The 18,192-nt window shown below is 37.2% G+C and overlaps 1 protein-coding gene across 11 annotated transcripts in view; it reads right to left on the bottom strand.

Moving 5' to 3' along the window:
• The window catches only part of CACNA2D1 (calcium voltage-gated channel auxiliary subunit alpha2delta 1), a 425,155-nt gene that overhangs the window by 93,056 nt on the left and 313,907 nt on the right, over positions 1-18,192 (bottom strand). For all 11 annotated transcript variants that reach the window (XR_012508251.1, XM_074367566.1, XM_045510452.2 and 8 more), the window contains exons 8-10: positions 17,104-17,173; positions 14,832-14,882; positions 12,115-12,214 (exon numbers count right to left, since the gene is read on the bottom strand). Coding sequence is in view for 10 of the 11 variants with exons in the window: in XM_074367566.1 (XP_074223667.1) it covers positions 12,115-12,214; positions 14,832-14,882; positions 17,104-17,173 (221 nt within the window). In the remaining variant the exon portion in view is untranslated. The remainder of the gene's footprint in view (positions 1-12,114; positions 12,215-14,831; positions 14,883-17,103; positions 17,174-18,192) is intronic.

Raw genomic sequence — 18,192 nt, 5'->3', positions numbered from 1 at the left:
ATTGTCACTTCTAGAACTGCTGTTTAGGGACCACAATTGCAGAAATGAGTAGTCAAAAAAAATTTTTTGGGGGGGCTTCCGGGAGAAGATGGCGGAGTAGAAGGACGCTCGCAGGTCACCCTCTCCCACAAATACACCAAGACCCACATCTACAGACCCACTCAGCCAACCAGAGCACCTGTGGAACTCCGACAGAACATCGCCCTCTTCAAAAGATAAAGACGCCAAAAATCTGGAAGGACAAAAGGAAAAAAGAAAGAACAAAAGGCAAAGCAGCCCGGGACGGGTCCCGCGGGGAGGGAGCGGCAAAGGAGGACTGGTACTCGCTCGCTGGGTCTCCCCTCTCCAACTGAGAGGCCAGCGGGTCGGAGAGGGAGCCTCCGAGGCTCGGATCTGTACAGAGCAGCCCTTGACTAACAGAACTAAGTTAAACTGGCACAGAGCGTCCCCCAGACACCCAGCCTGAGACGCGGGCCGGCAGCGGCGGGCAGGGCCAGGCTGCACAAGCCGGGCGGAGGACGGAAGTGGCTGCACGGAGGCAGCCCCGGGGGAACACAAGGGGCTGCACGCTGTGACTGTGGGTGCACAGGGCAGAACAACCTGGGCCCTCCATAAAACAGCAAGGTTGATGTGCTCTCGGGGGAAGGGTGCACACTCCAATCTCTGAAAACCCGCGGAAAGTTTTCCGGGGAAGAGAGGCGGGGCTCAGGCACAGCCGCCATATCCTCCGTTGCTGAGCACCCAGGCGGAGGCGGAGGCGGAGGCGGGGGCGGGGGCGGGGGCGGGGGCGGGGGCGAAACCTGCATCCCACCGAAGGGCTTAGCAGCCTCAAAGGCCAGACTGAGACTGGCCTGCAGCCCGGGGCAGATAGGATCCTTCCATCCTGGTCCCTCAGAGAACTTGCTCCACAAAGACAAGGAGCTGGGTTTTGGCACGGAGCAGGGACAAGGCTGTCCCTCGGTCTCCCCGAGCCCACCCGAGGAGCGCCGACCAGGGCGGAGCGCACAGCCGCACAGAGCAGCAGAGCTACCGGCGGCGGCGCAGGTAGAGGGAGAGCGGCCCCCCCCCCCCCCCCGCCTTTCGGGCAGGAACACAGCCCCTGACTGAGGTGCTGGGAGGGGGCACGACCCGCCCTCCTACCCGGGCCAGTCTGCAACATCTGACTGCGGCATCCGGAGGGGCAGCGACCCGCCCCGCCCACAGCAGAGGAGAGCTGAACCTGACCCAGTGTTAGGAGGAGGCGCCATCTGCTTGCCGACAGGTGCTGGGAGCAGCACAGAAGAGGGCGCCAACGGAGGGCCTCTGAAAACAGCAAGCTGAGCTTCCAAAACAGGACGAAGACAGAAAGACTTCACATTAAAAGCACACAGACTCCAGGAGAATACTGACAACCCCCCCCCCCTTTTTTTTTAAATCTGTTTTTACCTGTTCTATTTTCTATTACTCTCTTAATCTTTACTTCTTAATTCATTTCTATTTCTCTTGGGTTTTGATGTCCTGCTATTGATTAGACACAGGTTTCAAATACATCTATTCATCTCCCCCCACCCCTTTTTTGTAAAGGTTTTAAAAGGACGTCTCAACCCGATTAATACTCTGCTTCAACTCACTCTTCTATTATTCATTATACACTGTTTTCAAACCCTCTTTCTCCCTTCTTTTAAAATTCTTTCTCTTATTTTTTTTTCTTTTTTTCCTAAGTTCTATTCCTAAATAGGCATCAGATAGATAAAATCCTTAAGGACCAAAATAAACAACTGATACTCCATAAACCACAGTGCCAAAGAGGTATGAGCAAGATGAAGAAGCAGAAAAACCTTTCCCAATTAAAAGAACGAGAGAAATCCCCTGAAAGAAAGATCAACGAAATAGACATCGATAGCCTACTAGATCAAGATTTCAAAAAAGGAGTGATCGAATTGCTGAAGGAATTAAAAGAGATAGTGTTTAGAGATATAAAATATGTCAAAAATGAAATTGAAGCTATAAAGAAGAGCCAAGTAGAATGGGTAAACTCATTGACAGAGATGAGGAATGATCTAATAGCTGTGCAAAGCCGACTAGATAATGCAGAGGAACGAATTAGTGATCTAGAAGACAGGGCAATAGAAAGCACCCATTCAGAAGAACTACAAGAGAAGCAAATAAAAAATAATGAAAATAGCATAAGGGACCTATGGGATAATATAAAGCATCCCAATCTTCGCATAATAGGTGTCCCAGAAGGAGAAGAAAGATCAAAGGGGATTGAAAAGGTTTTTGAAGAAATCATGACTGAAAACTTCCCAAACTTAAAGAAGGAATCAGATATCCAAGTACAGGAAGCTCAGAGGGTCCCAAACAGGAAGAACCCAAATAGACCCACACCAAGACATATCATAATCAAGATGGCCAGAGTCAAGGATAAAGAAATGACTCTAAAGGCAACAAGAGAAAAGCAAAGAGTAAGTTACAAGGGAACCCCCATAAAGCTCTCAGCTGATTTCTCTACACAAACACTACAGGCCAGAAGGGAGTGGCAAGATATATTCAAAGCCCTGAATGAAAAAAAGATGCAGCCTAGGATCCTTTATCCAGCAAGGCTATCCTTGAGGATAGAAGGAGAAATAAAGAGTTTCACAGACAAAAAAAAGCTGCAGGAGTTTAGCAACACTAAACCCATGCTAAAAGAAATATTGAAAGGGCTATTCTAAATAGAAAAGCAGCAGGATGCTACAGAAATGAGAAACACACAACTGGAAAGGTGATAACTCATGAATTACAAATAAAGTAAATATGAAATTATAAAAGAAGACATACAAATCACTGAGAGTGGGAGAGGGAGGCAGGGAAATATAGAATATTTTTTTCTTTCTTTTTTAAATTTTTTTAACAGTAGGATGGGTTTGAGGTCATGTTACTATCAGTTTAATAAAAACAGTTATAGTAATGGGTTGATAGATTTACAAAAAAGGGTAACCACAAGCCAAAAACTTACAACGGAGTCACAAAAATTAAATAAAATCCATGATAAGACAAAGGAAAATTACCAAACCACAAAAGGAAGAAGAAAGGAACAAAGAGGATATACCAATTCAACTGCAAAGATAAGTTCAAAATGGCAATAAACACACATCATTAATTACTGTAAATGTTAATGGACTAAATGCTCCAGTCAAAAGACATAGAGTGGCAGACTGGATAATAAAGCAAGAACCTTCAATATGCTGCATACAAGAGACCCACTTTAGGGAGAAGGACACATATAGATTGAGAGTGAAAGGATGGAAAAGGATATTCCATGCAAATGGAAAAGCCAAAAAAGCAGGTGTTGCAGTACTGATCTCAGACAAAATAGACTTTAAAACAAAGGCCATAAAGAAAGATAAAGAAGGACATTTTATAATGATTAAAGGAGTGATACATGATGAGGATATTACACTCGTTAATATATATGCACCCAATATAGGAGCACCTAAGTACATACAAGAATTACTAACAGAGATACAGGGGGATATTGATGGGAATACAATCATAGTTGGAGATTTTAACAGTGCATTAACATCACTAGACAGATCTTCCAGACAGAAAATAAACAAGGCAACAGAGAAATTAAATACTACAATAGAAAAACTAGATTTGGTGGGTATTTTCAGAGCATTACACCCCCCAAAAATAGGATATACATTCTTTTCAAGTGCACATGGAACATTTTCCAGGATCGATCATGTACTTGGGCACAAAAGAAACCTCAACAATTTTAAGAAGATAGAAATTATCTCAAGCATCTTTACTGACCACAATGCCATGAAACTGGAAATCAACAACAGAGAAACAAAGGAGAAAAAAAGGAAAGCATGGAGATTAAACAATATGTTATTGAAAAAACAATGGATCAATGAGGAAATCAAAGCTGAAATTAAAAAATACCTTGAGACAAATGATAATAAAAGCACAACCACTCAAAACCTATGGGACACAGCAAAGGCAGTGCTAAGAGGGAAGTTTATAGCGATACAGGCCTTCCTCAAAAAAGAAGAACAATCTCAAATAAACAATTTAACCCACCACCTGAATGAATTAGAAAAAGAAGAACAAAAAGCCCCAAAAAGCAGCAGAAGGAAGGAAATAATAAAGATCAGAGAGGAATTAAATACAATAGAGATTAACAAGACCATAGAAAAAATCAACCAAACCAAAAGCTGGTTTTTTGAAAAAGTAAATAAAATCGACAAACCTCTGGCCAAACTCACAAAGAAGAAAAAAGAGAGAGCACAAATTAGCAAAATAAGAAAGGAAAATGGAGAAATTACAACAAACAAAATAGAAATACAGAATATCATACGAGAATATTATGAAAAACTATATGGAACCAAACTGGATAACCTAGAGGAGATGGACAAGTTTCTGGAAACATACTGTCCACCAAAACTGAATCAAGAAGAATCTGAACACTTGAACAATCCGATCACTAGAAAGGAAATAGAAATAGCAATTAAAAACCTCCCTACAAATAAAAGTCCAGGACCGGACGGCTTCACCAGGGAATTCTACCAAACATACAAAGAAGAACTCATACAAGTCCTTCTCAAACTCTTCCAGACGACTGAAAAGGAGGGAATACTCCCAAACTCATTCTATGAAGCCACCATCACCCTGATACCAAAACCAAGCAAAGACACTACAAAAAAAGAGAATTATAGGCCAATATCACTGATGAACATAGACGCCAAAATCCTCACCAAAATTTTAGCAAATAGAATCCAACAACACATAAAAAAGATTATACATCATGACCAAGTGGGGTTCATCCCAGGGACACAAGGCTGGTTCAACATACGCAAATCAATCAGTGTAATACATCACATCAACAAGAGAAAGGACAAAAACCACATGATCATCTCAATCGATGCAGAAAAAGCATTTGATAAAATTCAACACCCATTTATGATAAAAACTCTCGCCAAAGTGGGTATAGAGGGAACATATCTCAACATAATAAAAGCTATATATGACAAACCTACAGCCAGCATAGTACTCAACGGTGAATAACTCAAAAGCTTCCCACTAAAATCTGGGACAAGACAAGGATGCCTACTATCACCACTCCTATTCAACATAGTCCTGGAAGTCCTAGCCACAGCAGTCAGGCAAAAGAAAGAAATAAAAGGGATCCAAACTGGAAAAGAAGAGGTAAAAGTGTCATTATATGCTGATGACATGTTACTATATATAGAAAACCCTAAAAGGTCCACACAAAAGCTACTAGAGCTGATTGAAGAATTCAGCAAGGTAGCAGGTTACAAAATTAACGTTCAAAAATCAGTTGCATTTCTTTACACTAACGATAAATCAACAGAAGAAGAAAGTAAAGAAACAATCCCCTTTAAAATAGCACCCAAAGTAATAAAATATCTGGGAATAAATCTAACCAAGGAGGTGAAAGAATTATACACTATAAACCATTGATGAAGGAAATTAAAGAAGACTTTAAAAAATGGAAAGATATTCCATGCTCTTGGATTGGAAGAATCAATATTGTTAAAATGGTCACACTGCCCAAGGCAATCTACAGATTTAATGCAATCCCTATCCAATTACCCAGGACATATTTCACAGAACTAGAACAAATCATAATAAAATTCATATGGAACCATCAAAGACCTAGAATTGCCGAAGCATTACTGAAGAGAAAGAAAGAGGCTGGAGGAATAACTCTCCCAGACTTCAGACAATACTATAGAGCTACAGTCAACAAGACAGCATGGTATTGGTACCAAAACAGACATATAGACCAATGGAACAGAATAGAGAGCCCAGAAATGAACCCACAAACTTTTGGTCAACTCATCTTTGACAAAGGAGGCAAGAATATACATTGGAATAAAGACAATCTCTTCAGCAAATGGTGTTGGGAAAACTGGACAGCAGCATGTAAAACAATGAAGCTAGAACACTCCCTTACACCATATACAAAAATCAACTCAAAATGGATTAAAGACTTAAACATAAGACAAGATACAATAAACCTCCTAGAGGAAAACATAGGCAAAACATTATCTGACATACATCTCAAAAATTTTCTCCTAGAAGAAATAAAAGCAAGAATAAACAAATGGGACCTAATGAAACTTACAAGCTTCTGCACAGCAAAGGAAACCAGAAGTAAAACAAGAAGAAAACCTACGGAATGGGAGAAAATTTTTGCAAGTGAAACCGACAAAGGCTTGATCTCCAGAATATATAAGCAGCTCATACGACTCAATAAGAAAAAAATAAACAACCCAATCCAAAAATGGGCAGAAGACCTAAACAAGCAATTCTCCAAGGAAGACATACAAATGATCAAAAAGCACATGAAAAAATGCTCAATATCACTAATTATCAGAGAAATGCAAATCAAAACTACAATGAGGTATCACCTCACACCAGTCAGAATGGCCGTCATTCAAAAATCCACAAATGACAAATGCTGGAGAGGCTGTGGAGAAAGGGGAACCCTCCTACACTGCTGGTGGGAATGCAGTTTGGTGCAGCCACTATGGAAAACTGTGGAGATTCCTCAAAAGACTAGGAATAGACTTACCATATGACCCAGGAATCCCACTCCTGGGCTTGTATCCAGAAGGAAATCTACTTCAGGATGACACCTGCACCCCAATGTTCATAGCAGCACTATTTACAATAGCCAAAACATGGAAACAGCCTAAATGTCCATCAACAGGTGACTGGATAAAGAAGAAGTGGTATATTTATACAATGGAATACTACTCAGCCATAAAAACCGACAACATAATGCCATTTGCAGCAACATGGATGCTCCTGGAGAATGTCATTCTAAGTGAAGTAAGCCAGAAAGAGAAAGAAAAATACCATATGAGATCGCTCATATGTGGAATCTAAAAAACAAAAACAAAAACAAACAAACAAACAAAAACAAAGCGTAAATAAAGGACAGAAATAGACTCACAGACAGAGAATACAGACTTGTGGTTACCAGGGGGGTGGAGGGTGGGAAGGGATAGACTGGGATTTCAAAATTGTAGAATAGACTACACTGTATAGCACAGGGAAATATACACAAAATGTTATGATAACTCACAGAGAAAAAATGTGACAATGAGTGTGTATATGTCCACGAATAACTGAAAAATTGTGCGGAACACTGGAATTTGACACAACATTGTAAAATGATTATAAATCAATAAAAAATGTTAAAAAAATTTTTTTTAACTTATCTCCTAAAACCAACACTGAAGATACAAGGAATTATATTTTGATTTTTCCTTTCTGATGACTAGTCAAAGATAGCATTTTATAATGACCACAAATTAGGAAAGCTTCCCATAGAACAACTGACTAAAGACTCATTAACAAACTCATAACATGTATATCTAATTCTTAAAGAAAAAGATATGTCATTTCACTCAAACACATGACCCAGATCTTCTTCAGCTGTGAACTTTTCACATATTGTCCATAATCAGCATACATTTTCCTTTCATCCTCCACTGGCTCGCAGAATTTTCCTCCTAAAATGTCAAACTTCCTCACTTTCAGAAATAAATTCAATTCTTGGTGTCAACATGTGACATTCTGCCTGTAAATCAGAACACGCTGTGACTGAGGTGCTGCTCTTACCATCTACCACTCCTATGAAAGCGTATAACTGGATTAGTGGGGAAACGGCAACATTATCCCTGCATTTAAGCTTTGCCTTACAGCGAGTTTCCTTTCTGCAACAAAGAACAGCCCAGGAGACAATGGAAACACTAGGAAATGGTACAGCATTTGTTCAGACATCTTATACATGATTGACAAATAAACATTACTGTCCTTACAAAAAAGAAAGAAACTTAGATACATAAATATAAAAGTGAGAAAAGTGTTCCTGGAGATTGCACCATAACTCTGGATAACAGACATGATCTTAGGTATGAGGATGCAGAAAAATGCTTGAGGGCTTTGGGGGAAGATTACCATCAGAATTAATTACAGAATCACTACCAGGATTCCTCAGTGCTTTATTACTGTCTCCCTCAAGTTACAAAAGCTAAAAGTTAAACTGTTTCTTTCCTAGACTTTCAAGCAGCAGTTTCAGAGAGAAAATAGAAAAAATATACATATATATGTGCACATGTATGTGCATATCCACACACACAAACTCCAGAAGATTATAACCATATTAGAAGGATTTTTTCTTTCTTAGAATCTCTGTATCATCAAATTGTTATGCTTCTATTTAATGAGAAAGGCCTGTTAGAGACAAAAATACAATCTTACTTTTCATTTACCAAAATGTTACACACGAATCAATTCTCTTTAAATGTATCGCTTTCAGGCATTTTATACACCTAAATGAAGCACGGTAACTAATAATAAAAGGGTAAAAATTAGTTGATGTAGTTGACATTAAATACTATATAAATGTAAACAACAATATATGAAGTTTGATAGGAGCAAAAGACAGATGATAAAGGAAGTAAATTAATTTATAAAAAGAAGGCAAAACTTACAATCCAGATGTAACGTGTAAGTGTTTATTTTCAATTGTAAGAATTATCCAATTCACATTCACTTCACTTTCTCAAGCCAAAATACAGCAAATGCCTTAAAAGAATTCCTCCAACAAAACATAAATACCATTCTTCTTCAAAAATAATAAATTTAGATTTAAAAAGAAGAATTTCTCTTTGCTTTCATAACATTATCATATTTTATCTTAGAATTTCTAAGAATTATAATATTTTGGACTTCTATTTAAATATATCAGATTTTACATAAAATTAGTAAACTTACATTTTCCTTCAGGATGCAGCTATGTAACTTTGTGGATAAATCTAGACTAATAAAGGAAGATGTCTATCCTCCAATCCTGGCTTCTCACTTAGAAAAAGTCACGGATCTTTCTGTTTCTCTATCTATAAAATTTAGGATAGTAGTATTATCTACCTCATAAGGTTGTTGTGAAGATTAAATGAGTTACTATGGAAAACATACAGAATGGTTCCTGCCACATGATCAATGTTTAAAAACTTAAGTCTAGTAATCCCCACTGATGCAATTAAACTGAAGATTCATACACAAATTAGATAAACAATGAACACATGTCTGCTCTATATCTTTATATTGATCTCCTCAAGGGCAAAAGCATGTCTGGCAGAATATGATCCTTTAAAATCATTTAGTGACTTTTCAATCATGTAAATGTACTAATGATTTGTCTCCAATAATAAAATTAAACAAAATATATATTTAATAACAAAATCAGAGTATAGTTGACGAAAATATCTCCTTCAGTAAATAAGGACCATAAACCACTAAAATTAAGTAAATTAAAGTCACTAACTTCAACTGAACAAGTCAGTATACTAGGAACTGAGAACAGCAATAAATTTCTCTGGGAGTAGGGTGGGACATCACTGTGACTTCACCTTTCAAATATCTTCCTGCAATATTTACCTTACAATTTGCATGAATTGTCTACCTTTTATATCACTCTTCTTATTTCTGAATATGTAACTGAGATATTTTCATAATTTTTAACTTGAGACATTGAGATACATTTACTTCCAGATCAAATGCACCCCTAGTTCATTCTACAAGCAACATATTCAACTTACCTAAATGCTTTCAGCTCACATATTCAAGCTATATCAAGTCAGGACGTAGCAGCAACGATTGACAAAGAGCTGAAAACGTCTCAATAATGTCTCTATCAATTAACCTGATTCATAGAAATTGCAAGGAAATACTTTGCAATTGTGTTTAAGAAGTTAGTTAACAGTTTTCTTTAAAGAAATATACATTTAACAACTATAATATACTAGGGAAAAGCAAAGGTCTTTAAAACTTGTCAGGCATTAAGAATCTCAATGTGAACCCCATCTAAGTTCTCTGCTTTAACAAGGAAAGAATCATTAGTTGCTGACTAAATGTTGAAAGCATAAAATCCATTCAAAGTCATCTCTACTGCTTAGTCAGAAAATCTTTTAAAACATATTTTTATTAGCATTGTTCAGTTGTCCATATTTCCATACATGTCAGGCCAAATTTAACCGCCCAAGATGTCTGGGTGCCCTCTGCTTGTGCACATGGTGGCCTGGGAAAACTAGGGAATCAATGTCCCTTGGGAACAGTCATTAACTTTAAAATACTCCAGCACACTGTCCCCTTGGAAAGAATAATTCTGATTTATGCAGTCTATACTGGTTCTCAGAACTGCCCAGAGGATTAAGCTCTACTCATTCAAGAGTGGCAATTTGTTTGAAAATCCACTGTTTATTAGTTCTCTTCTCTTTTTTATTTTACTTCTCACATCTCTCTAAATCTTTCCTAGGATTACTTTCAAGCCATTTGTACTTGAATCCTTGTCTCATGAACTATTTCAGGGAAAAGCTAAAGTAAGTTGATAAAAGCAGAGGTCTTAAGAAACACATTCTCAGGATGGGATTCCAGAATCAAATCATTTACCAGCCATGTGGCAACAAAGATTCCACTGGTAACTGGCAGTGTATCAGTGACAACTGGAGTAAAGAAAAAAAAAAAACCCTCAGAGGCTACAGTATCGTAAATGCTAAGATTTTCATTTTCAGTGACTAGAACATAATACAGAATAAAGGGGAGGCACCTAGCATTTGAAAAATATGGTAAATATAGTAACTGTAAGGACTTGGAGTAGGTTAGTTGATGTTAAAATCACTGACAACCTCGGGTCAGCGAACTATCAACTAAGGACACAGTGTGAAAGCCAGACGACTTACGCAGCAGTCAGTAAAGAGATCCTATCTCTTAATCTGAGAAGGTCAACGTGTGTTAGAAACAGGCACAGAATTTGCTCTTGAAAGTCATGTAGTTATAAAGGAGTATGCATTCACAGCCGTTTTAGATTCCTATGCAACAGTCAGGGGACTGACAGTCAAAGGATGGGACCTCAAGAGTCGAATGGGGACATCTGGGTGGATGTGACTGACAACACTACACTGCCAGATTCCCCTATACCCTCTGGATAGACAGAAGTAACCTCTTCCCCTTAGACGGTAATAGTTTCTCCATTACTAGAGACCATAAAAGATGATGCTTGCTATCCTCAAGATTTGACCTCATCTCCCCTCAAGGCTCTAGGTAATAACAGATCAGGTCTCAACATGGCCCACATGGAAAAAAAGTCTCTGAATATAAGAACATTCAACAAAAGAGATGCAAGATCTGTCTAATATGAACCAGGAGACACTGGGAGAACATGCGAGGCAATGGATATTGATGGATCTTGAGGCAAAAAAATACGTGGTCATCAGTTCTGGTTGACAAGCAATGATACCCAATTCCTCTGTCTATTTTTTTCCAGAGGGTGCACTTCCAGTAAAGGGAGTAAACTGTCCCTAGGCCAGCTGCTCCAACTTCTTCCTCCCATGTGGCTTGCCAGACAGATTCATTCTCCTTGGCTCAACACAAAATGACCTCACCACAAATCATTCTTCCCTCACTTTCATCTCTGTGAAATTTCAAACGTGAAATTAAAGCCGCTGGTAAACACCTGTGAAATTTTCTGCCAAAGTTCTATGCATTAAAATGAGACATGGTAACATTCATTCTGTCCCGTTTTATTTGCTTCAGAGTTCAATGTTCTCTAGCTAAGAGTAGGAAGGTCTAAAATGGTTCCTGGAAACAACACTTTTAAGAAGACACATTCAAATATCTATTTGTTCTCATGTTAATAAAAAAAATACTTTAAAAACATAATACATTATGGATAGATGTTCAGTGTGAAAAATGGACATTTTAATGACCAAAAAATTGTCATATCATTATATTACCATGTCATTATTTACTGGGTGTTATGATAATGCCATCAATGGGTATAGGGGTCTGTGTCAACTGTTTAAGAGAATATATATACTGATTTTCCTTCATGCTCATTACAACTTCATTCAGGGTAAGATCTCAGACATTCAGAAAGCACCTTGGTATGGAGTACAGGAGTAACGAGATAGAATAGTCTCAGTAAGATAGTCTTGTAATAGAACCAGAAACATCTCAGCCTGTCTATGACAAAGCACTTTCAAATATTTAACACCAGAGGGAGATAGAAACTGCAAATTTAACTCAGCAAAAATGCAGTCATTATATACTTACTGACGCTACATTCACAAAATCGTCATCTGAGAGGGTTTCCAGCATTTCAGAGACAGATGTTCGGATCAGTTTAAGTGTCAATCCACTAACACTCCCACTCCTAAAAAAAAAAAAGAAAAAGAAAAAAAAGGGTCCATGCATGTTAATGATCACGTATATAGTGAACATCAGATACCCTAAGGAAACGCATTTTGTGCACTGGCTGTAAATCATTTCTGTACTATTCAAATAATAATTTTGCCTTTAAAAAAATCAGTATTAGAAAAAGTCATACTTTTTGATAGCAACTAAAATTACAAGAAATCTTGTCTTTCTTTCCTACTAGCATCAGAATGCATTTACTTCTAACTGCAATGATGAAAAGTACATATCAAGTGACAGTTTTAAGAAACTATGGCTACTCGGCATATTCACTTAATCAGGAAATGTGAGCTGAACACCAGCTCTGTCAGCCCAGTTAGGAGTGAGGGCCAAGGAGGTTAACAGATACAGTCATTGCCCCAGGGAGCCCACTGTTTGACTTGATTAGGCCAGTAATTATGAAGCAGCATAATATTTGTGATAATAGATAAATTTGTGGACAAACTGACTTGTTCTGTATCCCAAAGTAGATATTCTCTGGGGTTTAGTGTTCTTTTTTTTTTTTTTTGTCTCTACGTATTCTGTGATCCAGAACCACCTCATCTCTTCATGGGTCTCATCTCTAGGCAATTAAGTCCCACTTTTACTTCTCTAGCTCCCAACTTTGCCCCAGCTTTACACTTCTAGCAGCTTGTTAAACCACTGCAGGCTCAATGTGCAGAATGACAGATCAGTCTCAAACATATTTTTCCTTCCTACATATGTCCTTGGTATTAGCACACTAGATCTCAGTCATTCCATTTCCTTCTGCCTCTCAACTGCCCACCAATTCAGACAATCTCCCTTCTTCAGCCCACTGAACAGTGCCCCCAGAGCAGCAGCCTTCTTTCCATCCTCTCTCCCCTCTGGCTCAGGTCTTCAGTACCTCAAGACCCTGAGCTAGGGAAACAGTCATGCCATCCATCTGAGTCCCTTCTCCTCCCCAGGCTAACAGGTGAGAATTCTGGCAACATACCTTGACACAACACTATTAACAGCTCACAGTGACCTACAAAACAGCCAACAATCTTAACAGCCTGGCATTCAAAACCTTTTGTAATCTTTTCTCTCTCTCCTTCTACCTCCTTGATACAGTTCCCCCAAAGGTTCTCACCTCTGCCGCTTTGCTTCTGTCAATTCAACCACCTGAAATTGCACTCTCCTTCCTCTCCCTTCCTGTGCCTGCCTTGCTAAATCAGCTATAAGGATTCAATTCCAGTAGTATCTACTTAATGAAGTCTTTCCTGACGCTTTAAATCGAAGTACACCCTCTCCCCTATGGACTCCTTTAGTGCTGTGCCCTATTTCCTATCTATCACCTTCTACAATTATTGTAGTTCATGAATGCGGTTTAATTTCACTACATATTTGAATCATCTTTGAGATCAAGGATCACGTCCTAACCATCTTTATATTATCACACTATATATAGGAAACCTTCAATACATTTCTGTTAGAATAATTTTTAATATTGAGATTTCAACTTCATATATGTTTTTAATCTTGGAATCTGCACGTGGGATCCCAAATATTTTAATATGATAAATTATTTCTGAAAATTAGCATACATCCAATAAGATTATAACTTATTGCTTTACCATTTAGGTTTATACTTAAGATGAACATCAATGATTAGCATATATACAAACTCTACAATAATTTAATTATAACCAGATGCAGTTTAAATGCATTTTAACAAACAAAATGAGAATTAATATTTAAGTTACATGTGTCGAATTCACTTATCTTCTCTTTCTCAGGCTAGGACATAAATTTAAAGTTTTTGCTTCAAGTCATAATGGAGAAATTCTTAAAGGCTGAAATAAACTAAATCCTGTGATAGAGATTTAGTTGTCCACCAAATGGATTCTGTTTCTTCACTATGGCATTTCCTTTCAGGGAAAATAACATAAGCATTTTGTAACTCATGTTTTTAATTATTGGTATTTCTCTTAAAAACTAAATCTCCATAGCAGCATACATTCGTTTCCATGTTCTACAATTTCATCTTCAGTCTTATTACAGAAGATTACACACACACACACACACACACACAGAGATCTAACTTGAAGCAATGTGACAAACAAATAAAATAAACAGTAATAAAAACTCATGAATTTTTTTCTTATATATCAGCATTTCCCTTGACAAAGTCCCAGTATTTACATTACTTATTTAATATTTGTTTATTTTCTGGTCAAATTCCTAAAAGATACTTAAATCATTAATGACTACATGCCAAGTAAACAATTCTACTTCTTTGGTAGCAAGAACTGATTAGTTTTAGCACCATGGATTTTAATATTGTTTAAAATATAAAGACAAAAACTGTAAGCAAATTAGTAACTTCTGAGAAAGCCCAAACTTTAAAACCATGCCATAATTTTCAGTCCTGACATAGATTCCCCTCATTTTCACTCAGAGACTTTTGTTTTGTGACTGTCTTAAGTTGATTTCTTTGTTTGGATATAAAAGTCATCATAATTATTCTTGGTCTTTCTTCTTCCAACCTATTTCTTAGTCCCAACCTATTACTGGTATCTAAAACCCTCCCCATATTCTCAGTACATAAAAATATATACTATTTAGCTACTCACACATCAACCAGAATAAGCATGTCTTTAGGAGATGCAGCTCCTTGAATGTACCTGAAACAAATAACATATGAATAGTTTTTCTCCTGCAAAATACCAAACATTGATATTTAATCAATTGCTATTTACTTATCTCTGAAATATTTCCAAGCAAGGCCCTACTTCCACTCTATCTGGGTAGACAACATGCTTTTTATTCACAATTCTGTAACATCAACTTTAAAAAGCTATATTTAATATGATAGAAATGTCAGAGGCATAATATTTGAAGTATGCTTTACAGATATTTCTGAAAAGGGAATAAGAAATGTGTTTTTAATAGTAGGAACAAAAGAAATTGACTTCTGGAAGACCATTTCCCTTAAAAAAAAGTTATCCTAAACTCCATTTTGCTGACCACAGGTTGTAAAACTCACTCTAAGGAATACTACTAAAAACAAACAATAAGATTATGTCATATATTTAAATGCAAAAAAAAAAAAATCCCACAAAAGTAGATCAGTGGTCTAGGAGTGTCAAAAACCGGCATCAACAGAAAATAAACACAAAGGAACAATAAAGTAATTAAAAACAGAATGATATATAATGTTATTTCCAAGACTTTCAAGTAGTGACTCTTAAGCTTTATAGTATCTAAAAATCACCTGGAGAGCCAGCTCAAAATGCTGATTCCCACAGCCAGCCCCAGCCCTACAGACTGAGAATCTCTGTATGTGAAAAGAGAGTCTAGGAGACTTTTATTTAGATAGTCCAGCCACTGTAGAGATAAACTTAACTGCAGGTGAATAATCCCAAAAGCCCATGTTGCCTGGTCACAGACTGATGGGGAACTGGCGGCCTGCCTCCCCCACAGGCCTGCATCTGAACTCAACGTTCTATTTATTGCCCATGACTCCAAATCTTCCAACTTCTCACAAGCCTTGCCAGGAAGTTTTCAGACAACATCTAGCGTAACTACTCAGGACTACATGGTCCTGGAACAGAGTTCATAACTTGTACTCCAGTTTGTTTCCCTATAAGAAGGCAAAAAAGGCAGGGTTGCTGGGACATTCCAATGGAAGACAAATCTAGTTCATGTCTTCTATCTTGATAAAGGGTCCTAGCATGCCTCTCCGTGGAGCTGACAGGACAGGGTATTGTCTGTCTCTTCTGGTTGGCACCTAGTTTCTAAATTTCCACCAAAACAACTGGTTCCTGACCCCAAATCATGTGATGTCATAGTCTTTGCATCCACTCAATAACCCATGACTCTAAAGCCACTGACTTTGAGAAATATTAACAAGGATAATATATTTTACTAATATCTGGTACTATTACACATGGTTGGTGTTCATGTAAATTGTTATTGGGATGTTTAACAGGACATTTTAAAAGCCTTAAATACATTTCTTTGTATCAACCATTATGCAATTCTATGTCTTAGAATTTGTCTGAACCCTAGCAAAAAGTAAGAAATAATCTAAATGTCCAGTAACAGGGGATTTTTTAAAGTAAGTTACCATACAGTCATTCTTTACAATGATGTTAAGTGTTTTACGAAAAAGTACTCAAAGTTACTGATATGAAAGAGTAGGTGACAAAGCAGTATACTGTATAACGTGTGAACTCATTAAAAAAGATAAATCTATATACTAAATACACTAAAAAATCAATTAAAACACATGAGTTTAATAATTCTTTATGAGTGAGTAGAATTATGAGTTCTTTGGTATTTTTCCATTTATGTGTTAGGAGAATGAGCTGCTTTAGTAGTGAGGAACAAATACACTTTCCTTCTGGAAAAATAAAACCTAAGTTGTGTGACTACAACTAGGGGCAGCTCTTTCCTTGAGGCCAGTTCTCATTAGTTCACTGCCAGAGGCAAAGTGCCTTCCACTCTATCTAGATGCTTTGTAAGAGCCCTACCCCAAGCAAACTGGGAGCCTTTCAACAGAAATCCCCACCAGCCGAAAGAGATTCAGAGATGACATTGACTGTAAAACTGAAAATAGTCCATTTGAAATGCATTTTACAAATCATTTCAACAATATTCATTATCACTGCCCACTGAACCCATCACCTTCATTTAGCTTTAACTGTTTTTAAAAGTATAAACATATAAAAAATTCAAATGTATAATAGAAAAAAAACCCCACCAGAGCTCTTTAAATAATTAGAAAATATTCATCTTACAATGGAAAGATTCCCTCCAACTTTTGAACAACAACAGCAACAACAACAAATAAAACCTTACTTTGTCCTTTTCATCTTTTCATGACCACCCCAAAATTCTTACCAGGGTCTCCTGCGTACATCATACAGGTCAATCTTGTTCAGAGTTCTGCTGTTATCAACCCATGGAGAAGCTTAAAAGAGAGAGACAGAGAGGGAGAGAAAGCAAGAGAGAAATTAAATTTAAAAGAGAGAAATAAAATCAAAGTCTTAGACATTAGCTAGGAAAATTTTTTTTTAAATCACAAACCACCACAGACATATTCCACTTATCCAGAGCAATGATAAAATGGGAGATCCTACTTCTCTGCCTTTAATCTTTTCCTTTTTTAAAATGGAAAACAATTCTGCAGTACAGAAGAAAGCTGCATAAGTCTATATTTTAAAAAATTATTTCAGAAATAACTTGTAGACATAGGCATTTTCCAGGTGCTAAATAATACGTTTTACCAGGTGTCCGGAGGTTGTACCTTTTCTTTCTCCTCTGCCAACAGAAAAATTGACCTTAAAAGAAAATTTATTTGCCACTAATGGAAACTGCGCTTTCAATTTTTCGCTCCTTGTATTTTCAGTAAATGCTATAATATCTTGGTCTATAAAATGATTGTTGTTTTTCTTGGACTGTTATCACATAATAGCATGATTTTTAACTTGATTATTCACACATTTGATAACGGCCAATCCATTTGAAATTGTAATTTAAAAGTTAAAGTATAAATAACTGCACAAAAATCTGTTTTCATTATATTTATTTGAATGATCTGAAATAATTCAAGTCAAGATTCCAGAATCTTCTGTTAGTTTCAGAGCCTTTATCATTTTTCAGTAATGAGGAAAAGTCTAACTGCATTGCTTTTTAAAGGCAATTAATTTACATTTATTCTCATTAAATCTATGCTTACTTTAATTAAAATGCTTCAAGAAGCTTTATACACACACACCTGTCAGACACAGCGGAGAACGATAAATGCTGATGAATTGGATGATAATCTTATGCTCAAATCCTCCTCTCCTTGAACCTGTGTAGACATACGACTCTTGGCAAAATTCCTAATATTAATTTATATGACTTACGCCCTCCAATCTATTTTGGCATTTTCTTTATTGAGAAATGATGCTAACTGTGTAGAACCTTTTTGAGGATCATGTTTAT

This window comes from Camelus bactrianus, chromosome 7, assembly GCF_048773025.1.
Source record: "Camelus bactrianus isolate YW-2024 breed Bactrian camel chromosome 7, ASM4877302v1, whole genome shotgun sequence".
Taxonomy (NCBI): domain Eukaryota; kingdom Metazoa; phylum Chordata; class Mammalia; order Artiodactyla; family Camelidae; genus Camelus; species Camelus bactrianus.
This window is presented reverse-complemented; position numbering and strand designations above follow the sequence as displayed.